The 27,785-nt window shown below is 42.0% G+C and overlaps 1 protein-coding gene across 2 annotated transcripts in view; it reads right to left on the reverse strand.

The window, feature by feature from the left end:
- APLF (aprataxin and PNKP like factor) overlaps positions 1-27,785 on the reverse strand; it is a 94,910-nt gene that overhangs the window by 63,237 nt on the left and 3,888 nt on the right. The window contains exons 2-4 of one of the 2 annotated variants that reach the window (XM_019549144.1): positions 17,570-17,641; positions 8,471-8,637; positions 6,778-6,949 (exon numbers count right to left, since the gene is read on the reverse strand). In XM_019549144.1, coding sequence (XP_019404689.1) covers positions 6,778-6,949; positions 8,471-8,637; positions 17,570-17,641 — 411 coding nt within the window. The remainder of the gene's footprint in view (positions 1-6,777; positions 6,950-8,470; positions 8,638-17,569; positions 17,642-27,785) is intronic. The other variant, XM_019549145.1, reaches the window with a different exon arrangement.

Raw genomic sequence — 27,785 nt, forward strand, 5'->3', positions numbered from 1 at the left:
ATCTTGCTGGGATCCTATGACCCCAGCTGACTTCCTGCCCTTTGGGCAGGGGGCTGGACTCGATGATCTCCCGAGGTCCCTTCGAGCCCTAATGTCTATGAAATCTATGAAATAAGCAGTGCCTCCTGGTGGTGTCCCTCATGGACAAAGCAAGAAGGCTACAGGGGGAGGTACCAAGGCTCTGAAGCCTCCTCCACCATGAGGATTTCAAATCGATTCCATGCTGGAGGAGACATCTACGACTGCAAGGGAAGGACTGCCAAAGGCAGTGCTAGAGAATAAAAAAAAAACATGAACTCCCAGGATGGTGGAAGTCTTCATCTCCACATGTAGCAGTTTGCCTGCAGAACAAATGGAACCCTAGCAACAGAAGAGGAGGAGGAGCAGGAGCACATTCTGTTGATGGAAAGAGACCAGACCAGGCATCCCCATGATTGGAAAGATTGAGACTACTGACACCAAGAGGAGGAGAAATGGGTGGTGGTGGTTGGAGACCTCCTCCAGCAGGGGCATCCATTTGCTGGCCTGACCTGTTGTCTCAGGAGGTCTGCTGCATGCCAGGAGCCTGCATCCAAGATGTCACTGTGGGATTACCAAGATTCTTCCAGCCCTCTGACTACTATCATGTGGGCACCAATGATACTGCCAAGGGTGACTGAGCAGATCAAGACTGACTACAGGGCTCTGGGTACAAGGGTGAAGGGGAAAGGAGCTCAGGTAGCATTTTCCTCAATCCTTCCAGTCAAGGGGAAGGGCTTGAGCAGGAGCAGCTGCAACTTGCAGATCAACGCATGGCTGGCTGCACAGATAATGTCCCCAGCAAGGCTTTAGGTTCTCTGAACGCAGGATGTTGTTCCAAGAGGAAAGTTTCTAGGAAGAGACAGGATCCACCTGGGAAGAAAGGAAGAGCATCATCATAGACAGGCTCTCTAACCTAATGATGAGGGCTTGAAACTAAGATCACCAGAGGATGGAGCACAGAGCCCTGAGGTAAGGGAAGAAGCAGGTAACCTGGAGGAACCACAAGCAAGGCTCTCATTCTTCCTGAGAAAGTAGGGCAATTTGTTAGTTACCTCAGGTGTCTGTACACAAATGCACAGAGCCTGGGAAACAAGCAAGAAGAATGGGAAGTCCTTGCACACTCATAGACCTATGATGCAATTGGAATAAACAGACTTGGTGGGATAGCTCGCATGACTGAAGCACTGTCATGGATGGGTACAAACTGTTCAAGAAGGACAGGCAGGGAAGAGGAGCAGGAGTTGCACTTTATGTAAAAGAGCTGTATGATTGCTGAGACCTCCAGTATGAAATTGGAGATAGGCCTGTTGAAAGTCCTTGGATTAGGGTCAAAGAGGACAGCAACAAGGATGACATCATGGTTGGTGCACGCTATAGGCCACCAGACCAGAAGGATGAGATAAATGAAGGTTTCCTCAAACAGCTACAGTAAGTTTCCAGATGACCGGTCCTGGTTCTCATGAGGGATTTTAAGCACCCTGACATCAGCTGGAAGGCAATACAGCAGTGCACAGGCAATCCAGGAAGTTTTTGGTGTTAGGGACAACTTCCTGGTGCAAGAGTTGAAGAGGCCAACTACAGGCTGTGCTCTTCTTGATCTGTTGCTCACAAATGGAAGAATTGGTGGGGAATGTAGAAGGGGATGGCAACTTGGGCAGCAGCAAACATGAGATGACTGAGTTCAGGATCCCAAGGAAAGAAGAAAGGAGAGCAGCAAAGTAAGGACCCCAGACTTAAGAAAAGCAGACTTCAACTCAGGGAACTGATGGGCAAGACCCCAGGAGGCCAGGCTGAGGGAGGAGAGCTGCCTGTGTTTTAAAAAGAAACTTTACTGAGGGAACAGGAAGAACCAACCCAAAGCACAGGAAAACAAGCAAATATGACAGAAAACCAGCTTGGCTTAGCAGAGAATTCTTCAATGAACTAAAACACAAAAAGGAAGCTTACAAGAAGTGGAAGGTTGGACAGACAACCAAGGAGGAGTTTAAGAGTATATATCCAGCTTTTTAAAATTTCAGCTAAAAGAAATCCAATTTCTAAATCCTCTTCTAAAATTTCTAATTTTTTCCAGTGGCAAAAAAAAGGTTAAAGGATTATTTAGAAAAGCTGGATGTGTACAAGTCCACAGAGGCAGACATGATGCACTCAAGAGTGCTAAGAGAATTGGCTGATGTAATTGAAGCTCCACTGGCTGTTACCCTTAAACTTCTGTAGACTGGGAGAGATCCCAGATGACTGAAAAAGAGCCAACACAGTGCCCTTCTTTAAGAAAGGGAAGGAGGAGGATCTGCAGAACTACAGACCTGTCAGCCTCACCTCAATCCCTGGAAAAATCATGGAGAAGGTCCTTAAGGAATCTATTTCTAAGCACTTGGAAGAAAAGGTAGTGATCAGAAATAGTCAGTGTGGATTTACCAAAGGCAAGTCATGCCTGAACAACCTGACTGCCTTCTATGATGACATGACTAGCTCTGTGGATGGAGGCATCCTACATGGTAGATGAAAACTGGTTGGATCACTGGGCTCAAAGGGAGTAATCAATGGTAGTTAGCAGGCAGTATCAGGTGGAGTGCACCAGGAGTTGATCCTGGGGCCATCAAATGACCAGGAAGATGGGATGGAGTATACCCTCAGCAAGTCTGCAGATGACACAAAGTTTTGGGGCTAAGCAGGGTGGGGAGCAGTACATACACAGGAGGGTAAGACTCAGATTCAGAGACACCTTAACAAATTAGAGGGTTAGACCAAAAGAAATGTCATGAGGCTCAATAAGGACAAATGCAAAGTCCTGCACTTAGGACAGAACTATCAGTCACTGGTGCAGGCTGCGGATCAACTGGCTAAGCAGCAGAACTGGAGAAAAGGACTGGGGGTTACAGTGGACTAGCTGAATGTAAGACAACAGTATGTCTTTGTTGCAAAGGCAGTTAATGACATACTGAGCTGCATTAGTATGAGTGTTGCCAGAAGACAGAGGGAAGTGATTATTCCCCTCTATTTGGCACTGGGGAGGCTACAGCTGAGGCCACATCTGGAGTACTGTGCCCAGTTTTGGGCCCCCACTGTAGAAAGGATGTGGAAAAATTGGAGAGAGTCCAGCAGAGGGCAACAAAAATGGTTTGGGTGTTGGGGCACAATATTTCTGAGGAGGCGCCGAGGGAACTGGACTTATTTAGTTTGGAGAAGAGAAGACAGAGGGGATTTAATAGCAACCTTCAATTTACCTGAGGAGGAATTCCAAAGAAGATGGAGCTAGACTGTTCCCAGAGGTTGTAAATGACAGAACAAGGAGCAATAGCCTCAAGTTGAAGCACAGGACACTTAGGTTGGATAGCAGGAAAATACTCTCACTAGAAGGGTAATAAAGAACTGGAACAGGTTCCTCGGAGGTTGTGGAATCTCCATCCTTGGGGGTTTTTAAGACCTGACTGGACAAAGCCTTGTGGAGGATGATGATATAGGTGGGGATGGTCCTGCTTTGAACAGAGGGTTGAGCTAGATGACCTCCCAAGGTCCCTTCCAATCCTCATTTTTTATTACTCTATAACACCTAGTTCCGGCCATGAAAGGGGGCTAATAAGCATATGTGAAGTACCTGGAGTACATACACACAGCACTGTTGAGCTGTGAGGTCACCATGGCTTGAAATTCTGTTGACTCGGGTGGGGCCCAGCTCAACGAACTACATGGTAAAATCACAAGCTTTTGGCTTTGAACTAATATCATGCATAGTTTGTTCTATGTAAGTAGGTGGCAAAGTGCTGCTCAAAAGTGTTCTTATGGAGTATCCATGCTAAAACTTGCAGCAGTTTCAAAAAAAGGTAACATACATCAATTCTGGATGAACTAAGGTCATGGGTACTATATGCAATACTAGAGTCATGTTTAATTTCAAGGTTATTGTTCTCAAATTTGCTCTTCACTTATGTGATCAGGAGGATTAAGGTTTGACAAGAAGAGGGGGAAGAGGCTGCCAGGGAAAAAAGTTGGAGGGAAGCAGAAAGCAAAGAAGCTACCTGACTCTCCAGATTTATTTTTCTTGTTCTAGCAATGGGAAGGGAATAAATTCAAGGCAAGCCTCCAATAAATTAGATTCTATACCTGGATAATTGTAGTAAATTTTAAAGTTTTCCATATGTAGAATCTAATTATTGGGGGGGGGGGTGCATCTTTTAATTAGGGTCATCTTCTATTAAAGCAAATATGCTGCCAATTTATATATACAGTTATTTACTGCCACATTTACACTTTTGGATTGATATAACCTCTGTTTACCAATGAGAGAAATATCTCTTTTGGAAATCTGAGTTTATTAAAGGAGATATTTCAACTATTTTACTTAAGAAAAATAAGATTTGCTCTATATAAAATTGTCCCATGCATCTTCCTTAGCATGCAAGGTTTTCCCAATTATGAACCAAAGTAGAAGTTAAAAATAATACTGATTAAAAAAACCTCTCATACTAATTAATTCAGCACCTGAAGATCAGACATTTCACCTGGATGCAAGAAGAGAACTCCTCCAAAGCTCTAGAGCAGGAGTCAGCAACCCCCGGCACACATGCCATTAGTGGCACGTAGAGATGTTTTTCCCAGCACGCCTAGAGGCATGCAAGAAAATTGTTTCGTTTGGTTGGGTTTTTTAAGTCCTGCTCTGGGCTCTCCCGTGCAGCCACAAGTCCCACCACTGCAGGAGGCACTGGGGCGGAGCCAGAAGAATACAGGCAGGGATGCTGTCTGCGTTCTACTCCCCCTTGCTCCCAGGCTGCGCCCTTCAGCCCAGCTGGCCCCTGGAGGGAGCTGCAGGTGGACAGGGCTGGGGCGAGACAGGTGCTGTGTAGGGTTGCTGCCCTGGAGGCTTCCAGCAGGTGGCAGAGCCCTGGGCCCAGGCAGGCAGGCACCCTGTCCCACCCAGGTGGGGACGCACTGGGGTGCTGAGGGCGGGCAGGCACCATGAGCAAGTCAGCCAAGTCAGGTCCTTAGGAAGGTGGGGGCTGGATGGGAAGTGGGGGCTGCCCCAGGGCTCTGCAGGCTCGAGCTGTGGTGGCTGGGCAGGTGGGGGGGCCCAGCAGCACCCATGGTGGGGTCTGGCCTGGCCCATACAGCTCCTCAGGGATGGACTGCAGCTGCCCTGCACACAAGGGGATGCTGCCTGGCTGGGGCAGGACACCAGGCTTGGGGGGCTTCCCTCGCCAGGATCGGCTTCCCTGCATGCTAGGCACAGTGCAAGCAGGGCAGAGCCATCCCCGGTGCAAGGGCCTGGCCACAGGAGCCCCCTGGACCGTGGGAACGGCCACCACAGCTGCCCCAGCCTGCCTGGGCCCCAGCCTTACCCAGCCGGGGCAGGCACTGCACAGAGCTGTTGCACTGCTGGCTCGGCCCTGAGCACCCACTGTAGCAGCTGTACTCAGAGACCGGGGTAACAGCCAGCAGCTGCAGCTCCCACTCACACTGTACCCAGCATGCACAGAGGCCAAGAAGGAAGTCCCCTAAGCCCAGAGTCCTGCCCCAACCAGGAAGCATCCCTTCACAGGCAGGGTGGCTGCGCCCCATCCCGTGGAGCTGCACGAGCCAGCTGTGCCCCACCTTCAGTGCTTCTGGGCTCATCTACTGTGGCCTGAGTCTGAGGAACCCTGGGGCAGCCTCTGCTCCCCGCCTGACCCCTGCTCTCATCCTGCCATGTTCCACCCCCCACTCCCCGCCCTAGTTTTATTTTTGTGACATGCCAGCACTCTGGCACCTTACAAGGTAGACATTTTAGTTTTGTCAGCACTCTGGCCAAAAAATGTTGCGTGCCCCTGCTGTAAGAGGACAAGTGTAGGAGGCTGTATACACACTATAAGTAGATCTTATTCCCTGACCTATTCCCAGAACACCATAACCACAGTTTTAGCTACATGAGTGTAAACTTCAAAAGCTTTTAGACAGAATATAAATATTGAATTGTACATTACATCAGGCAATAATTTGGGGGTGTCCTGCTGCCCCTCTGTGCACAGGCCCCCAGGCCTGAGGGACTGGCAGCGCAGGCTGCTTTGCCCCGGGCCGTGAGGGCTCAGAGAAACCGAAGTGCCACGGTGGGCGCCTCCGGTTTCACTTAATCTTACAAACCAGCATGCCAGTTAATTGAGCATGTCGGCTTGTAAGATGCCAGTTAACAGAACTTTTACTGTATAATTTATATTATAGCTATATATAAAATGACATGTATGTCTGTTCACTTATAACTTGAGAATGGTTGGTCCTATCTACTCAACCTTCCAAAATCACTAAGTACCACCTGAGAAAAAATTTTAGGCAAGTTATTTTTCACTTGACCCTTTTTGGGGCTTCCAGTGACTATTTAAGGGAACAATGCTTTTCACACAGACAGTTATATGTGGCTTGCTCCAGAGTTGGTAGTCAAAGACGGTTGTGTATGCTAGTGCCAACAAGAAGCACCATAAACTTTGTCTACAAAGAAGTTCTACAATAAAGATCATTCATCTGGATCTCACCTGAAGCGCTGCTCAATATTAACTATGTTGTACTATGTTCTTTAAAAATTAAACAATATTTTTAACCTAAATATGCTGTACGAAGTTATTTGAAAATAAACAAACACTGCAAATACAAAAATAATGATGTAAGAGAAGAACAGGTCCTTCCGCTAGTCTATAAAATACGTGTGCAAGTGTGAGAGAACAGAAGCAAGATACAGTACTTTTAAAAATACAAACAAGTGTCACAGTATCGGAGAAAATATTAGACACTCACTGAATCTTTGGAAGCCATTTCGTTCTTTGGCACTTCAACTTTTCTTTCCAACTGGGAACAGCCTTCTATTTGGATATCACTATTAGCACACGTTCGACTACATGACATCTCAACAGGATCAACACTTGAAGGAAAATTCAGTGGTTCTTGTACATTAACCTTGTCATTTTTCCTGTGGTGTGATAAAATGCATCTTTTAGGGAAAAATATTTTAAATTTTATATCTACTGAGGTTCACCATGAGACTTTAAAAATACTTTCATCCAAATAACATAATAAAGCTAATACTTGTTTTTAACAGAACAACAAAGACCTCCACTACAAAGACCTGCATTACATTTATCATATATTTTTATTTTAATTTTTTTAGAATAAATGTCCCCTGCTTTGTTACTGCATAGTACAAAAATACACCTAGGGGATGAGCCATGTGATTACCTGAAGGTAGCCCTTCAATTTAGTACTGCTTTTGGTTCACAGATTAATACTACATACATTATATAAATACATAAAGTAAAACTTAGTTTTCCCTTACATGTACTACCAACCAAATAGCAAACTGGTTTTGCCTCAATTTATTTGTTAGAGATATTAACTTACAATGCTATCATTGTTATTTTTTTAAAATAAAGTGAATGAATGAATGAATTTTATAAATTAATAATTTAACAAGATACCTGACCACAGGCTGAAAGTGCAGAAGTACAGAGCTGAGTTTTCTCCTGAACTGAAATCTGACACTAAAGATCTGTTTCCATTTTCAAATTTTACTAAGTTTTGCTTTGAACAAAATTAGAAGCCTTGTTAGATGTTTCAATGCAGTTTGTATATAATAAAAACAGCAAATAAAGCTTTTCCAAAATTTGGACATCAGTGTACAAAGAAATTTTGAAATGCTGTTACTAACTTTAAAATATCATTACAATTCTTTCACCTTACTTTAGCATCTGCCACACTACTAGCTCTGTCCTCTCCACAACTTAGAAAGTATGTAGTATCCTAGAAATAGAGCGAGTTGCCATTTAAGAATAGTCATTTTGGTGACTATAAGAACCATCAGAAGCAAAATGTCTAATCAGTTTAAGTATTGCAGTTTCTCAAATCATCTGATCTTTGGGTCAATGGCCTTTACAGTTTATCTTTTCCTCTAAAATGTTATGGAAACTTATATGCATAAGGAAGCTAAGTAGAAGGGGTTACTTTAACATAAACGGTGCTCCACTACCAATAAAGATTTCTATTTCTATATATACCATACTGCTTCTAATATTGTTTAAGACAGATAAATAATTTCATAATTTACACCACTCAGGCTTTCACTGGGACTTGGACACTATGCCTTTGGAAAAACATCTATTGTGTAAACAGATAAAATAATACTTTCATTCCATGCATCAGATCACTAACAATTAAATACTTAATCCAGGAAGCAAGATTAGCAAAGTTTTCTTGCCTAAGATATTACTTTATAACCTGACCTATTGAAATACCAAGAACACAAAAGCAAAATCTCTTGTACAGATTATTAACCTTCCCCAATTATTCAGTACTATAAGAACAATATTTTAAAAACTTTAAGCAGGCTTTTACATTTAAGTTTTATTCATTCAAGACCTGCTGTATGTAAAAATCTGTAAGACAAGTTTATGTTACTAATATAATACTATCATTTTTCTACTTTAGGAGTCATTACCTTAGTGTACTTTCCACATCTGAGTGAGCAAAAAGGACCTTGAAAAGATATTTGTCTATTAACAGGGAAAAGCTGTCACCTGGGTTCAGAGAGTGCCACTCATGTGTCTCCAGTGGTAATAGGTCACCATTTTCAGATGACTGAAGAAAACAAGGATTTACATGGACCTGTCAATTAAAAAGATCAGCATTGGTATATAGTTTACTTCACTATAGCTGCCATATGATCTTACATGAAGCAGCCTAGCTTTTATGTAATTAACTCTTCTACTTCGGTTTTAGAATGGCTGCTGGTACGATAAAATAATAATGAAGTATAATATTGGAAACAAAATCTACTACTCCTTGTGCCAAACACTGTGAAAATACTGAGACTTGCTCAAGAGCAGTTATAATAATAGTTGATATGTTCACTTAGATTCATTTTGTTTACTTACCATGAACAAATTATCTTACCCCCAAATTTACAACACAAATCTAACTAAGATTTAATTTTGGGGAAATTGCAAAAGAGTTAATTATAAAGTTTGCTTTAGTAACCCATTTTATAAGTTCAGATATTACAGACTAACAATTTCTGGATCTTTCTAGTCCCACTCAGATTTCCTAACAACCACATTTCTGAACATCCAAGACACCTCAGGGTCTCTGCTATATGCTTTTGCATACCAAAGAGAGAAACATCCTATAGGCTAGGAAGAACGAGTCCTTTGGCCAGCAAAAAATTTCTTTTTTACTATAGATTTTCAAGCGAGAAGTCCTTCTGAAACTGACAGAATTAAATGGATGGGTGAGTCTTAAAACTGATCAACAAAACAGAAAGAATAGTTGTTACAATTGCTCAGCACCATAAAAAGCCACTTAAATTGTCCTCTTACAACTCTGTAACTGATGCTGGCAGACTATAATTTGTACCTATTTAAATCAGGGATGTTTCACTTCTAAATCATGGATGAGCAACCAGTTGCACCAGAGGGCCACTTACAAAGTTTTGATGAGCTGTTGCGAGCTGGGTCAGCACCACCCCCTCTCCCTGGCCTGCAACAGTTCACCAAAACTCCGCAAGTGGGTCTGCCCTGAGGCCCAGCCTCATGCTGTCACTACCCAGTAATCCAGATGTCACCCCAGGGTCTTCATTGAGACCAGCCTGGGACCCACATGGGCAGGGTGCACTTGGCCAAATGGATGGGATGGGGCCACAGGCGAGCAAGCAATGGCATCCGAGGAGAGGATGTGAAGGTTTTTGTGACATCATGGGGCCGGGGCCCTGGACAGAGCCGTGATGTGCTCCCAGCATGCCCCTGTCCATGGTACCAGTGGCCATTGCAGGGATGTGTGGACAGTGGGTCACGGCTCTGCCCTAGGGCATGGCCCCATACTGTCACCTCTCCGTGATCCCATCATGCAACACCAGCTGTACCCCCGGACCCCACCCACCCATCCTGCTCCTGGATGCTGCTCCCCATCCACCTGCGGCCCCATCCCATCTGCCTGGCCCAGTGCTCACTGCCTGCAGAGATCCCTGGCTGGTCTCCATGGAGACCTCACCTGCCTGGTCTGTCTGGCACCCCAGCGATGGATTCAGAGTTGATGGGCCAGGGTGCCCAAGCAGCAAGGCCAAGTCTGACAGTGGTGGCAACACCAGAAGCAGCTGCTAGAAGGTGCCACCACTGCTGGGGCTGCCAGGAATTAGAGTCCAGCCACTATACCATCCCAGCCCTGCTGTGTGCCATGGGGCAGCGCGACTGGCCACATGCACCACAGCCTAAGCTGAGCCATGCACCTGGGCTACATGTGGCCAAGAGACCCAGCACGAGACATACAAAATCCCTTGGCAAGCTGAATCCAGCCCACAGACCATATTTTGCCCACTGCTACTCTAAGTGGTCAATGGCTACACACTAGGGGTGTGCAAAGTAGGCAGTATTCAATTCAGATTCAAATTCAGCCCAATTCAGGGGACAGTAATTCAATTAACTGATTTGGATCACTGATCCAATTCAATTTGGCCAGGAAGCACCAGTCGCCAAGCCGGGAGGGGGAAAACGCCCCGTGGCAGATCCAGAAGTGGAACGGAAGTACTTCTGGTCCACTTCTGGGTCCACCACTGAGCATGTGGGGCACCCCCCCACACTCCTGTGGGACACTCCATCCGCCCCACCACCTCAATACCTCAAGGTGTGTAGAAAAAAAACATATAAAGCCATGTCCGTGGCCAAATCGTCGAATCTCTCCAAATCGAATTGGAGACTTCCGATTCAATTCAGAAAGATTAATGGGTCTCCTGATTCAGAGATTAGGCCACTGAATCAAATCAGTGACTGAAGCTTTTCCTCTCAGGCAGCACTGGGGGAAGGGTGGGGGGGATGACAATGGGTCCCTGGGGCCACACACTAGGTACACTCCATCCACCATGTTGCACTGTGCACTCTCTATTTTCCCATCACACTCTATGCTCTCCCTGCATAAGAAGAAATGCATAATTTTACCCTTTGAGAGTCACATGTAGACCACAAACTGCCAGCTGAACAGCCCTGATTTAAAATTTTTAGTGACAGACATAACAAATATGCAAATTCATAAAGACAAGCTAATGATTTAGGGAATGGCCTAACAATATGATTTTGGTTTGCTTAAGAAAATCCACTAATGATTCCCCCCCACCCAGATGTCTCATCTTTGCAGAACAAAGTAGGACACTTAATTATCCATATACTTTTTAAAAGGTACACTCTAACTCTACTGACATGAGAAAAAGGTAACATGCTTTCAATCAGTATAAAAGTTAAATTAGTCATATGTCATGAAGTGCCCAAGTAATTTAAAAGAGTAATTTAACTCTTCCTTCATGCAACAGTTATTAATCCTTAACAATTACCCTGTTTTATTAGACCTGCTAGAACTTGATTTTTTTTTTTTTTATAATAAAGTTTACCTATTCTCGTTTTTTCCTACTTTTAACATGAAACCAACAAGCTACAGATGTTTGAAAAAGATGAATAAGAGCAGTCTAAAAATACTGGAGGAAATACTGTATAAAAATTTTTTTAAAAGCACTGCACATTTCCTAGGATGAAAGCAGGCTTCAAGTCAGAGGTCTTCAGTTCAACAGCTATTTGCCAGCCCAGACTGAATCATTTTGGGTGTATAAATTTAATCAGTCTGGATGATTATGATAGTTATAAATTTGCAAAAGAGGTAAAGGGCAAAGATTACAGATATATAGAATTCAATTATCAGTTAAATAAGGACCTGTGATTGCGTTACACCTTGCACATGAAACTTAAGCAGCAGATTAGTAACATCACCCTGATAATCACTTCTATATCGAATGCTACATGACTTAGCCAATACTGGTATTTTTCTCTGCACAGATGGCAAGTTGAAGAAAAAGGAAAAAAAATCTACATTTGAACTGCTCTAAAAATCAGGGACACTTTAGACTATAAAGATCATTTCAAACCCCAGTCAAAAGTTAAAGAGACTTCTGTCTGCCTACTTTCATGTTACCCTCAATGCCCGTAAGACTCTTAACTAATACACCCAAGGCAGTCTCATCACACTGTATCAGACTACTTTTCTTATAAAATCGTCTATTGGCAGTATCCACATGCTATATTATTTCATACTGAGAGCCCTTCAGGACATGGATCTGGTCTTTTCTACCATGGGTGCAATCATCTGCAGTGAAGTGCTGCATACTATCAAAATGCTGTACCAATAAGATTCACTGAAAATATCATATATACATATAATTAAAGCTATTAAAATTCCAAGTAAAGTATAGGACTCTTCATTTTTAAGGTCTGTTTAGTTCAATTGCTGTTGAAACAAGGTTTAGATTAAAAGTGTGACATAGAGATGGTTACAACATCGATCTGCATAGTACCTTTCATCTTAGGGAGATCAGATAAATGGAGAATGAAATGGATAGGGAGGAAGATTCTGCTTGTTTTACATTAGCAAAGGAGCCTATTGCCTGGAAAACTAGTGAAGCAATGACATGACAATAGGAACAGCTGAATAGTGAAAGGACAGGATTTGCAATTAAATAAAAAAAAATGGTGATCAAAAATTGCATCCTTGTAATTGCTCAGATTTTACACTCTCGCCTCTCATGACAGCATCACATCATTAGCTCCACAGTAAGAATTTTCCACACCATAGTTTCTCAGCCTGTGGATCGCAAGAATGTATGAAAGAGTCATGAACAAACTTTAAAAAGGGATCAACAAACTTTTAAAATGGATTCTCCTTTAAAAGGAGAAAAATGTGGGAAACCAGGGGTTTTCCCTTGCAGGCTGGCAGAGTTCTAGCCTGCAAGAGATGCTTGCCCTCCCACCTCCCCCATCCCCCATACACCCCTTCCTAAGCCACAAACTCACCCCCTAGCCCCACACACTGTGAGGCTAGGGGGGGTTTGGGTCAGGGCCAGGAGGTTATTTTCTACTTAAACTAGTTACTGGGTCAAGACTGACTGGCCATCAATGTTTACAAACGGGTCCAGCTATAAAAAAAGGTTGAGAACCACTATTCCAGACAAAGGCGGAATTCCCAATGTAAAAACTAGCAGATTCCCTGATCCAGCCACGATCACCAAAATACCCCAGGTTTTTAATGCACTATAAAATATCAAAAGAGAGCAGAAACTCCTTTCCCCCCACCACCACTTGGTGAAAACATGAAACCAACTTTTTTTTAACTGAAGAAGTAGCTTTTGATGCTATCTATGCAGACAGATAATGGGGCTCTTCTAGTTATGAACTTCACCTTGTTTGCTACTCATGTTTTTGAGCAGATTAGTTGCTCTTCAGATAAATATAGTGTGTGGTTCCACCCCTTGAAAATTAACTGCACGTGAGACTTCAAGACACGTGTTCAAAAAAGTGTCCCCCCAAGGGACACACATTTTGCTTTTACAGCCTACCTCAATTTGTTGCGAGTTCATTTAAAACAAATAGTACAAGCAGGCTGGAAAAAGGATGTTGCCAAGTAGCCTGTAACAAATGGAAAAGTTAGGTCTCTTGTCAGCCGCACAAAAAAGGAATAATAAAGCAGACAGATCAATCACAGCAGCATCAAGCTACCAGTCAGGAGTGAAAAGAAACTAAAGAAAGAACTGCAGAGAAGAGCAACAGAAACGAACCGCCTGTCTGGAATAGGACTAAGGGTGGTCCAGAGTTCAGCAACAGTAAATGCCTTGAGAGAAACACATTGACAAGCACATAGGAGCTTGTTTCAGCTGGCTGTGTGATCAGAGTACAAGCCTGTAACAACTGAAGAAAAACAAAACTGGCTTTGGATTTCTGGAATACAGTCAGTTCAAAGGGAACAGGAAAAAAAACCAAACAAAGTTTAAACCTATGAGCAAGACAAGGAATGTGGGGCTGCCCATAATTGCAGGGCCACAGCCCATGAGGCTGCCCAAAAATCTCAGATGACATGGGCCAGAGACATGAAGCCGGGTTTGGTTGGCCACCCCTTGTTTAAATGGTTTAAAATTTCCCAGCTAAGTCCATATAAATTGCATAATACATTTTAGAGGCTTACAAATTTAGTAGAATCTTTTACATAAATTACCTGGTTCAGAGCAGTTCCTAAGAACTTCCACTTTTTAATCTACTCCCTCTTATTCCACATTTGAGAAGTTTGGAAAAGTTGGTAAAGTTTCCTAGATATATCTGTTAATTTCACGAGCTGGTCACAAAGCTGAGTGATTATATGCCACTTGGACCACATGGGATCAGAGGCCAGACTTAGGAAAAAGGCACTTTTGACCAATATTAGGCAGTTACTAACAAATGAAGAGGGGAAAGCAAAATGAATGCCTTTATGTGCAGTAGCCCAAAGAACTCTTGAGGCTACTTTTCTGTAAAAAGAAAATGTATGGGCCTCATTCCACTATCATTTGGGTAAGCAAGTTCTAGTATTGTAGGCTGTTGTATATACCTATAAACCTGAAAAAAAACCTACAACTAAAGTTTGCAGTGTTACCTGCAATACCGATGATGTTTAAATATACATAATGGATAAAAAGTTTCTGAAAACAAGACGGCTGGAGAGAATGTTTTTATTAATTAATGCATATTATAGAAATCAGTAACGTCATTAACAGGCACAAGCAGAAAAAATCGTTTGAACTTGCCCTCCAATTTGCACATTCTCTTTTCTAAGCACTCCTCATTAACTGCAACAAAACACTCCATTTTTTTCCTTTTTGACTTACTATCAGTTATTCAGTTGCAGCAAGAAACACAAGAAGAAAATAATAAAAAGAAAAAAAATAGATTTGGTAACTTATAAAGCCAAACAAATGTCATTGAAGAATGAATAATTCTTGTGTAGCTTATACTTGCTATCTAAAGAATTCAATAATAAATCTATACATGATAAATCTTAATACATCTTCATACATGACAACTTCAATTTCACTGTTAAAATACGGGGCACTAAAACCATTATTTCAAAAATAAAACAAAGCAACCAAAACGTAATTCACTAGTAATAGACAAAAAGTTCATTAAGGTCAGTTTACAACTAACTTTCAAGACGTTAGCTGTCTCTTCAATTTTTTCCAAAGGAAAACAGTAAAAACCAAGGAAATTATTCAAGGCTAAAAAAACCCCCAAAGATGTTAAGGCAAGGAAGGGACAGTTAAAGACTGTAAAAACCCTTAAGCCCGTAGAAGTATAATGCAATGCCTGTAACTGGAATCACAGCACTGTAGCATTTGTGATCCAAAATTAAAAACTTAAAAACATAAGAAGTCTTATTTCCGATGGTTTCATTTTAGAATACAGCTAAGCAACTATTTCAGACATCTCTTTAGTATAGTCTTCACTCTGAATTTTTCAGGTTTAACCCAGTTGTAATTGTGATAAGGGTAAAATGTTAGAGATGATTTAATTAATCTGCCAATACAAGCTCAATATTAACTATATTACTGTAGTTTAAAGTTATTATACAAACACTAAAACTGGTTTAAAAAATAATGCTACCAATCAACATGTAGTATCAATCTTATTGTTCCAATTTATGGGAAGATTCACCAAACATGAAAGAGAGCCAGAGTACACCCATCACATATGGTGACACTGCACAGTACCCTGCAAAACCCTTAACAGGATCTTGTGGCATCCCAAGATTCTCACCTAGGGTGCCATTGTACCATGTGTTTAGCAAGTCATATTCATGTAACTGGCACTGAGTGAGGGAAGGGAAAGTAGAGCTTAGTCCAACTCTCAGTGCTTTCAGGGATCCCCCACAATCTGGCCAATACCCCTCATAGCACCAGTTTTAACATGCAATGAAGCTAAAGCAGCAGTGCTTTGAGCTGCTCTACAAGTACTGATTTCCAAGCTGGTGTACAGCCACAAGATCCTTGAAGTGACAAGGTCAAGTACCAGTGAGAATGCTTGAAACATGTTTATTCTCCCTCGTACAAACTCAGCCATTTAAACCCACAAAATTGTTGCATGCAAATAGTGTAAAGGAAGAACAATGATTTGTTGAACTCTGATGTCATAGTGACCTTGCTTAAATAGATACCAGAGCTGTTGTCCTAAGCTAGCCAGTAATCCATAACCATAGGGCTTGGTCATTAATAGCTTAGCTTAAGTAGAAACCATTTTTTTTTCAAATACAGCTTAATGCACAAGATCACAATGAATTTTAACAACAGAGAAAGTGCAGTTTATGGACTTATCTACAGCAGCCAGAGACAACAGGCACAAGAGTGGGTGCTCAAGATAAGTCTGGAACAGCCTAACAGACACGCTTATGATATGGAGTACATCAGCTGATTCTAGGAGGGCTTTCTTAGCTCTGGTCTTCTGGGGCACCTATACACAAGGGCGGAGGCTACTCCAACATGGTGTAATTTCAGTGCACCAGAGCAGGCTCAATTAATCATATCTGCTGGAACATGGCAATTACCATGCTTCAGCCAGCTTCTGCATCTTTTGTATCAATATCCCTTCACTTCAAAATGGCAGCAGGATCACCTGAAGTAAAGCTTGTCAAACAAGCTTTAGTTCAAGCACCCCACCACCATTTTGAAGCACAGAAATGCTGATAGACAAGACGCTGCAGCACTTTGAAGTGGCTCTCAGAGCCATTCTAATTAAAATGCCACACCTCCACCCCAGAGCATGTGTAAAAGTGCCCCTGGAGACCTGTGACTGATATAGCATAGATAAGCCCAACATTATTCTATTGAAATGATTCAAGTCAAAGAAAATACTAGCAGAGTCTTAACTTAATCATCAGATTTACTGGCAAACTAACAACAATAGATTCTGAACTCAGAGTGAATTCTTATGGTTTGGGAAAACTATACTGTATCTTTCATCCAAAAACCACAAAACCCCTGCTTTAAAAGTGAAAACATAACAACTATAGCAGGGGTAGCTAACCTGCAGCACCCATGGCATAAGTGACACAGGCAGCCTGTGTGTGTGGCATGCAGTAGGTAGGGGAGGGGACAGACAACAGCAGATCAGGCAGCAAATAGAAAGCAGAGCAGTAGTTTGGGTAGGGAGCACAGAGCAAGGAACAGAAAGCAGCACAGCAGATTGGACAGAGGAAGGGGATCAGAGTAGCACTTGTGGAAGATGCAAAACTAAGTTGTAGTACACCTGCCAAAGAGGTTGACCCCCAGTGAACTACAGAATCATGACAAGCACCTCCAGAACTATGCTTTATTCCTTTTAGACACTTCCAATGTTACATTAGCAGATAAACAAAATTATTGAGTTTTTTGCCACCAAATGGTATTCGAGATACATGAATAAGAAGGGGGCAAGGAGTCAAGTGTCCTGGATCCAGCACAACTTGTTTTTTAGCTAATCAGTCTCTGTAAAGAGGGATCCCCACTTTGTGAATATACTAATACGTCTGGAGAATGTCAACGTCTTTGCATAATGTAAGTTTCACTCTAAGAATTGCTTTTTAAAATTCCACCATGTTATTCAAGTCAGCATCAGACATTCCTGATGATCTGCTTAAAGAGTTCTCAGTAAGAATCACAGGAAGTCAACTGAATCTTATAAAGTAGGTTGTGAAAACTGGCTGTTACAAAAGAATCATGAAGTTAAGTTACCGGTTTGATGCGGAGCTGGTCACCCACCACTTCTAATATGGCATGTTTCCTAGATACTCGCTTATCTGTAATCTGGAGGGATGGAAAAAAAGAAAGGGAATCAACAAAAGCAGACTGCAGAATTTATACGATTGGAACGAATAAAGCAAGAACAATCAAAACAAATCAAAACAAACAAATTACAAGGTCATACTGAATACAATTTCAGCAGGACATAGCATTCAGATATGAAGTAGATCCACATTATCAATCTGCTTTATCCTCATTTTTAAAACTAACCCAATGACATTTTATACTAAAAGCTAAATTAAAATGTTTCCACTGCAATTTTCAGAACCAGACACCTCCTAAAGTTAAATACACATTTAGTAATTTATCCTGAAGAGGTAGATTGATTTTTTTTTCAGACCACTGGGCATGCAGTAGCTTACCAACTTAAGAAAAAATTGCTGGTTATTCTGCAGATCTAAAAGTAAGGCCACTTATTTAAAATACTTAAACACATCCTTAGTCATTTATCTTTAGTCACATCAGTTTTGAAATCCTGTGCCTAACACAGGAATGAGAAGTACTCAAATGTGAAGAAATAAAAAGTTTAAAATCTCTGCCTTTCACTCACTTAACAGTGAAGATAAACATAAATATTTAACCCTTGCATCACTCACCATACAGTACAGTCTACAAATCTTTGTATTCTGTTGTACAGCCTTTTCCACATAACCCCTACATATCAGAGAATTGGTAACTGAGCCTTTCACTTCACCGCTTGCAAATCTAATCTCTAGTACAGATGCATTTTTCAGAGATAAAAAGCACTTGCTGACTCTTCCTCACCCCTACATGAAGCTCCTTTCCAAAGATGAGATATACAAGAGGTGAAGAGATCTTTAAATCCCTGGTTTATACTGAAGAAGTCACCATATTAACTATTCAAGGCATTTCCTCCAAAATTCTTCTTTGGATGATATTACTCAAACTCACTTTCCAGAATTCATATTATGGCTTTGTGCTATATATTGAAGAAATTTAAAAGAGCAATAGAATGGGATACAAACTCCTATGATGATTTGAAAAAAAAACAAAAACAAAAACAAAACCAACAATTTTTGTCACTAAGACAGCCTGAGATTTACATGGTCTAAAACCCATTTGCTTTTTATCATATGATATTTAACCTATGCAGCAGAAAAATAAATGTTTTTGATGTGTGCAAAACACTGCATGCTAACTTTAATTGATGATTCCTGAGAAATATTTTCACACCCCAATGTTCCATTCTATTAGCAGCTCAGCCTGAACATGAGCACCACGCTCCCAAAAGCTGCAGCCATTTATTCCTGATGCAAGTAATCTTACTAAAATCAATAAGTTAACTCATGTACTTGTGTAAGTATTTGCAAGATTAGGTCTAATAAATGCTTTTCAGCAGAAGTTTCCTCAGAGAGAAGGGGAGAGGTTGGGGGGAGTTAGAAAGGGTATGACAATAAACAATTTATTCTTGGATAGTTTCTAGGAAGAAGGAAGTGTTAAGAGGATTTTGTTAGGAGATATGCATCTTTACAGAACTAATGTATTAGCTCCCACAAACCCAGTTAGAGCTTTCAGACCAGAAATTTGTATAGCCCAATCTATTTGCTTGGCATTTATCTTTAACATTAACTTATCACCAACATAATGCAGTATTTAATGTAAATAATATCATTACTAGTTAAATCACCAATTATAATATCTAAATATATTTAAAAAACTACTAAAAATAATCATCTATCCTATGTTTAAATTTAAGATTTGCATGTTTTGACTCTTGTGCAAGAAAGTTAACTCCCTGGCATATTCAGGGAATTAATGCAAGCAAAGTTTAAAATGGACATGAGTGGGTTTTCTTATTTCATTTTTACAGCAGATTCTCTCTTTGATCAAAAATTTTGACTGAAGTGGGGAAAAAAGATATTATACCAATGTATAAAGGTATCAATGTAAATGAAGATGATAGAGAATAATGACTGACATTACTGTGGACTGTGTGTATTCCTCAGAAATATAATGTTAAATGTGGCATTTCAAAAGAATGATAAAAGACAAATAAATTAAAAGAAATAAGGGAAGATGTTCAAAAGGGAATATGGTTTTACCCTATTTATGACCCAAGAGGAAAACATGTTGATATCCTGGCAAAGAGCTCATGATTTGTAACATTTATTGTGCAACAGGTACCCTGGGAAGATCAAACTCTGCTTAAGAATATGGCATTAGAGTTGAAAGAAAATAGAATAATTGCCTTTAAAAAGTATTTGTTTCAAATTTGCAGGCTTCAGAAGTGCAATGGCCTTTTTGTTTTATTTTTCAGAAAAATACATATTTAAAGTTGGGTTTTTGTTTTTTAAGCTCCTTTTTGCCACCACGAAATACAAAACATCTCTACTTCTTCATTTTTGTTTTGCTAGTTTAAGACTCTCTCAATTTTAACTTTTAAACTGAATTTGTTTTTTTATTCTGGGAGAAGCAAGGATTTCTTAGGTTCATCTTTTATTGGACTAACTATATAGTTACGGTAGAGTTCAACAAGCTTTCAAATGCAAGACATTCTGTCAGGTCTGCCTAGAAGAATGTCTTGGACCACCAGTTACAGTATCCTAACACTATCATTTTTTATCCTGAAATTGTGCACCTTTCCCAAAGTTGAAGAAATCTTTAAAAATTAAGAGCAGTAAAGAAACAAATAAGTGTTTAAAAAGCTAGGCTTCATTCACCAGTAGGAACAAAAATTTTGTATAAAAACCTAATTAAATAAAGCTTTCAAAGACATCTCAAAAATGGCCTCTTGAGAAAAACAAATACTTTGAGCAACTAAGTTCACAATTTCTGGATAGCTGTTTTCAATGACAAGGCAAGCTGCATTTAAAATAAAACAGTTGAAATAGGTCTGCAACAGTGTAAGACAGTGATGTCTGGCCCATGATGCTGAAAGGCTGAGCAAGTGGAGTGCACAGACCAGATCCCATGCATAGGGACAGTTCATGGGTCAGGTCCTGAGCAGGATTAGCATGTGGGTTCAGTCACTGGGTGTGATCCAGCCACACATGCCAGATCTCCACTGATCTCATGCACTGGCCACACCACACATCATCATGATGTAGCACACAGAGCTGTCAACCAGCCTATACGGCTCCCCCTGGGTCCAAAAAATGATCCCACTGCTCTCCCACCACCAAATTCCTGGAGGCATATAGAGACCACAGGGCTGGATGACACAGGCTCATGGGTCAGAGGCTGAGCACCATGGATGTAAAACATCACTTTCTTCTGTAAGATTACAGCTAATCCAAAAGTGATTATGACCAAGAGGAGGCATAATGACATGGCCAGGTACCTGGCCAACTACCACATGTGAACAGCAGTAACTTCCGGTTACCACTGGCATATGTGGCCGCCTCAGCTGCCCTGCCCTAATTACACCACTGTGACCAAATACTTAGAGCAAGGGTGCTCTCAATCCCTGGCCTGTGAGCCAGATCCAACCCCTCTTGTGGGGATCCCTGTGGGCTATGGTCCTGTCGGGCATGCAGGGCCTGATCCTGATCAGCCAGGTGCAGCACTGAAACTCTGGAGCCCAATCCTGGCTAGGTGGGGACAGTACCCCATATTGCCCCAACCCAGCCCCTATGCACTGCGATTGGGCCACTGGGGGCTTTGCCACTCCCAGCCAGCTGGGATTGGGCTCTAGCTGGTCAGAGATAGCATAAAGCCTGGTCCAGGCCACACTGGCCCTATGGCACTCATCTGGCCCATGGTGCTCACAGTTTTGGCCCCACTGTTTTTAGAGTATATATTCAAGTTAGCTTGTGGTTCTGCAACTATAAATTCAATCCTCAATTCTTGCTGGCTTCATTTTTTGTGTGTCAGCAATTCACAACCAAGGTACCACCAAAATCCTTTAAAAAAGTGACACAACATGTGAGGAGAGGCAAATGAGGGCAGGCTCCAGCTTGTCCCTGACTGACCAGTCCTCAATACTTATGGCCTAGCCGCTCTACAAGAAGGCAAGCACTGTAGTACAGGCATACCTCGGAGATATTGCGGGTTCGGTTCCAGACCATCACAATAAAGTGAATATCACAATAAAGCGAGTCGCACGAATTTTTTGATTTCCCAGTGCACATAAAAGTTATGTTTACACCATACTGTAGTCTATTAAGTGTGCAATAGCATTATGTCTAAAAAAAACAATGTACATACCTTAATTAAAAAATACTTTATTGCTAAAAAATGCTAATCATCATCTGAGCCTTCAGCAAGTCGTAATCTTTTTGCTGGTGGAGGGTCTTGCCTCAATGTTGATGGCTGCTTCCTTTCACTTGAACACTTAGAGGCCATTGTAGGGTTATTAATTGGCCTAATTTCAATACTGTTGTGTCTCAGGGAATAGGGAGGCCCGAGGACAGGGAGAGATGGGGGAACAGCTGGTCGGTGGAGCAGTCAGAACACACACAACACTTATCGATTAAGTTCGCCGCCTTATATGGGCGCGGTTCATGGCAACCCAAAACAATTACAATAGTAACATCAAAGATCACAGATTACCATAACAAATATAATAATAATTAAAAAGTTTGAAATATTGCGAGAATTACCAAAATGTGACACAGAGACATGAAGTGAGCAAATGCTGTTGGAAAAATGGCGCCGACAGACTCGCTTGACGCAGGGTTGCCACAAACCTTCAATTTGTAAAAAACGCAATATCTGCGAAGGGCAATAAAACGAGGTATGCCTGTATATAAATTTGTTTTTCAAATTAGGTGCCACAATTCACAACAGTTATGGAGAGTTGCCTCATGTCCAGTGAGGTGGGGAACCACTGATTTAAACAAACTGAAGAACTGGGTCTTGTCTATAAGATCTATGAATAAACATTTCTGGTGATACTGGTAGCTACCTTAACTCGTTTGAGTTGCTGGTTTATAGCTTAAACACAGATGCTATTTGAACTATAATTTACACTGCTATTCATTATTTCCACAGAGTTTACTTTTAGTACTAAAGTAGGATGAAATAGTCCCCCTGCACCTTCTGCATTTTTATTATGGATTTATTTAAGACTATTGAGTATTCCAATATGTTGTACAGAAACAGCTGTACTAATAGGCATAATTCCAAGAAACAAGAATTCCAAGAATTAATTACCATCCTAAGTGATGAAGTGCTCTATGGGCCAGATTCAACCAACAGGACAGTATGAAAAAGCTTACATTATGGCTACTTACGCATTTGTTGTTCTGTGGTTAAAGGCTTTGTTCCAGCATGGTTTACCCAAGTGGTAAATTTACATGTTAAGAAAGCAATATAAATGAGGCAAGATTTTACATAAACCAAGTTTTTATCATTATACAGTCTCCAAGTGACGCTGAAATTAGGGATGCACTGATAAAGATTTTTCTGGCCAATACCAACAGCCGTTTATTCACCAGGCATGTTGGCTGATACTGATCTAATAACCAACTTGCAGGAGTGCAGCCAGGCAGCATGGAGAGCAGCTCCCTGCAGGTAAGTCTGTGGAGGGGACGTGGGGGAGGGAAGGAGTGTGGGGGGGCAGGGACTGGGACAGGGGCAGGGAACAGGATGGAGCTGCGGGCAGCACATCCAGGGGTTCAGTGTCCTGGGACTTAAAAATGGCAGCAGTGGTGCTTGAACTAAACCTTGCCAAATGAGCTACTACCATTTAAGTACTGGGACACTTTTAGTAGCAGAGTTGAATGGGGCCCAGAGCTTAGGGCTCTCCACTCACTCAGCTGCCTTTGCCCTGGGAGTCGCGCACTTGCCACACATCCCTTGCCCATCTGGCAAGAAGGAAGCACAAACTGCTGCTGCGACTGCTACTGAACAGGCTGGAGACACATGGCCAGCACACTGTTCCCACGGCAAAGGCAGCAGGGTAGAGAGCCCCAAGTCCACAGCAGGCAGCCTGCCTCCACCCTGCACACAAGTCTGGGGAGGCACATGCCCACCTTGGGGAGGCGCGCAGTGACAGGAAGCCACCATCCCCCCCCCCCACACCGCCCCGGATGAGCTACCTGCGGCTTTATCCCTCTCCCCACCCTGGCTCCAGGGTCCCATTCACCACCCGCAGCTCCACTCCCACCCTCACCATGCAGGGGGCTTCAATTTGCTCCCCCACCCACCCCACACACACACCCTCCCCTCTACAGACTTATCTGCAGGTTGTTGTTCTCCATGTAGCCCAGCTACACTCCTGGCCACATGCATGCTGCAGCTGGGCTCATGCACACAGCATCTGGAAACCCTGCCCAGAAGGCATATTGTATTTAAAAATCGGTGACATTAAAAAAAAAAAAAAAGTCGGCCACACTGGCTAAAAAAGCCAGTGTAGGCTTTGGATTGGCACTGGTAATTTCCCTTGTACTGGTGTCGATCCAATATGGCACCAATATAAGGGTGCCCTTCTAGCTGAAATAAATCACCGTGTCTCAAAAAAAGTGTACAGTGACCTAAATTTCTAATACAAAACAGTTTCATCTCGATCAAAACTAAGCAAAAAAATTTAAGTCAGATAGTTCTTGGAAGCCAGAACAGCTTGATTCTGGTTATGTAGTTTGTGGCATCTTAGTACTGTCAATGTTGATTTTATCGTAACTCTCACAGTATTTATTTTTCCCCTCCTCAAGTGCTACCTCCCGCAGTCACCAAGTGAAATCTCAGTATTTAAAAATAATAAAAAGTTTCAAGCTTCTCTCCACATCGTCAATTTAGAAACAAAAGCCACAAATCTTAAGGTTCAAGAGAAAGCCCCACAATTATTTTTTTTTTTTCAAGTATCCAATTTGACACCTGACAGCTCTTAACGGAAAAAGATAGGAGTAAATATTTAAAAGAAAGATAGAACAAGCCATTATGTCTTAATACATTAAAAAAAACCCCAACCCACAAAGGCCCTTACTTGGGTAGGTTGGTCTTTAACACACTGGTATCTGAAAAGCAAAAAGCCAGGTTTGCTATAAAGAAAGTTTCAGGACAGCAATAACAGTTCCCAAAGAAATTATAAAAGTTAATTCTTAAAAACTACGTTATAGACTATATGTATAATGCCAGCCTTTAACAGAGATTTTTTTTTTTTAATCTAACCATAACCTCTCTCATTTGGAAGAGTCTGGGATCCTAAAACAAAAGACTAAGACAAAAAAAAAAAAAAACCTCTGTCATTAATTATAGCAACAAGGCCATACTTCTACATGTCTTCACTGTTTTTACAAATAATGAAAGCTTTCCCAGTCCCTTCAGGCATAGAACAATGGGAAGATCAGATACATCTTTGCATGAAGTTATGAACATTAGAAATGCATTATTAGATTTAAACCTGCATATTCTGTCTGGCAACAAAATGCCTCACAAATTGTACGAGTATATTGTGACATCTAGTGAGTAACTAAGTTATTGCATTTGACCAAATGTGCTCCAAGTATTTTTGTATTCTCTTAAACTACATTTCATAAGGAAAAAAGATGTGTAAAACTACTGAAGACTTAACATTTCACTGCAACTAGTATACATCCAACTAACAAATTTCATTTTTTCTGTGCCTCACTATATTATTATTTTACACAATGCATACTAGGGGAAAAAAATGCCATGCTGAATCATGAACAAGTACTCCAAAAGAAAATGTAGGGAAAATGGTAAAACTTTACAAAGGATAAGTACATATCTGGGGGAAAAAATAGCTGAATTAGAAGACTCGGATGCTATAGCAAGCGCTGGCAACCTTCAGCCTGCAAGCCATGCTTGGCCCACAAATGGCAGCAGGGGGGCAGCTGCATGCTACTCATCTCCTCCACAGCCCTCTCTGCTGCTCTCTCATGTTCTTACCCTTGTTGCTTCCCTGCAGCGAGGACAGAATGCAGGCAGTTTGGATGCCAAGGGATTATGGCAAGGCAAGACAGATTTGCAGCCTGCAGTAAGGGTCACAAATTCCATCCCATGACAGAAACAGGTTGCAAACTCCAAATTTCACAAGCAAAGAATGGGTACCAGGCAATAAAGCCTCCTTAGCTACAGAGACACTGTCACTAAGGACAACACTGCATGAACTATTCCACAGCAGAGACTGTATAAAGTACATGTATGGCATGTATAAGCAATGCTGCAACATGGGAACACTGAAGAGCTCCCACTAAGTCTGAGTCCCTGGAAACCCCATGTTACTCAAGTTCACAACCTGTATTAGTATCTACAACAGGGAAGAAGTACATCCAGCCTGCAGGCCAGATCTGGTTGGCTGGTGACTTCATTTCCCAGCCGCCCCTGCCTGTGGCTTGTGCCAGTCTCCATGGAGACCCCAGCCCCAGCCACACTGGCAGCGCACGCGGCAGAGCAGCACAGGGGGCCGCTCCGGAGCTGCTGGGAACATGGGATGGGGGAAGCTTACTCTGGGACCTGGACAGAGCTGTAATCTGTAGCTTACACGCTCTGAGCAGGGGCATGCATGCAGGGGATCATAGCTCTGCCCCGGTTCCTTCCAGCAGTGACAGCCTGTCTGGAACCAGGGCAGAGCCATAATCCCCTGCATGCATGCCCCTGCCCGGAGTGTGCAAGCTACAGATGGTGGCTCCGGAGGAAGCTGCCCACCATGGCACATTCCCGGCAGCTCCAGAGCAGCCCCTTGCACTGCCAGTGCTGCTGAGGTCTCCCTGGAAACCGACACAAGCCATGTGAGCAGGGGCAGCTGGGAAATGAAGCCCCCAGCCAACCAGCAGCACAGAGGTTCCCCATCCGTGATCTACAACATACTAACACAAAACAAAATAATAAGACAAATGGCAAGCAAAAAAAAAAAAAAAATACCAGGGGAGTACTGAGGAGTGGGAGAGATTCTCACCTATCATACCCTATACAATTACTAGGAGTCGCAGGGTTAGTGGTTGGCAGGTGCATAGTAGCTGTGGCCATCCATGATGCACGATGCTGTTTTCTGCACACACTTTCACAGCACCCCTAAAAGGCGCATAACTACCCTGCCTTCATCAACGATTCTGTCAGACTACCAACCCTCCAGCCTGTTCATTTGAGGAAAATGAATACAAATCAATATACTCCAGGAAGCAAATTGCCAGAAGAATAAATCAAACTTTTGTTGTATTGACACACAACATGTACTCCGCAAGAAAACAAGTTTGTAGATGGTCATGAGTGATCCCTGTGTACATGTGCACTACTTCTAGCTAACTGCTATGGGACTTGTACTGATATCTAGAATCATCTTAAATCATACCTGCATTTTCACTCCCATCTGTAAGCAGTGAATATTCTCCACTGCGGGCCCTGCAGCTTGCATGCTTTTAGCTAGCACTGGTGTCACTCATAAATCTGGGGTTAACATAAATCTGGTAGTTCCAGTGTCTCTGCTTGCTACTCAAATTCTTGCCAAGGTACAAAGAGAAGTTAACGGAATTCAAATGGATTTACTGCTGCTATTCAGAATCCGTGATCCGCAGTAAAACCAAAAAAAGGTAAGTTTCACACTGTGGTTTGAAAATGCTATGAATACCAGGGGTTGTAGACAGCAGGGTTTAAACAAACAAACAAGCCTTGAGTAAAGTAGCAGTGATCTCTCTTGTTCATACAGTCATATAACTAATCTGGCAGGATTAATGCAACAGACCCACCCTCCCAAGCAGGAATCAGGCAGCTCTGGTGGAAGCAAAAAACTGAGAAGAATCTTTTTCATTAGACAGAGGCTGTTAAGGTCACTTCATATTTATTAGTTAATGAGTGTTTGGGAAATAACTAGCAACTGATATGTAAGTGGAGCCCCTAAGTAGAATCTATGAACAAATCATTAAGAATCCCAACCACCATTTTCCAACAGCTATGTCTGGCTGAGCCTTTGGACCTCTCAACCTGCATCACTTATGTTTCTTACCAGCATCTCACTAGTAGACATGAAGCAGAACCTAAAACAGACTGAAAAATGAGGCTTTGGCAACAAAATTTAGTTTGGATCCTTCCATGGAAAGCAAACATCATTAAGGGAAGGATAAAGCACTAGTGCCTGTTATCACTGAATACTTCCTATAGCAAAGAAAGCAACTAAATGTATTTTTCATACATTTCCTTATCTAGTAGGATCTCTCGTGTAAGCACTGCAATCTTGTCCCAGCTGACTCTCCCCTGGTCAAGCCTTCCTTAAGTGACACACTCAGCG

The sequence above is a fragment of the Crocodylus porosus genome, unplaced genomic scaffold (genome assembly GCF_001723895.1).
Source record: "Crocodylus porosus isolate Cpor-Errol unplaced genomic scaffold, CroPor_comp1, whole genome shotgun sequence".
NCBI classification, from domain to species: domain Eukaryota; kingdom Metazoa; phylum Chordata; order Crocodylia; family Crocodylidae; genus Crocodylus; species Crocodylus porosus.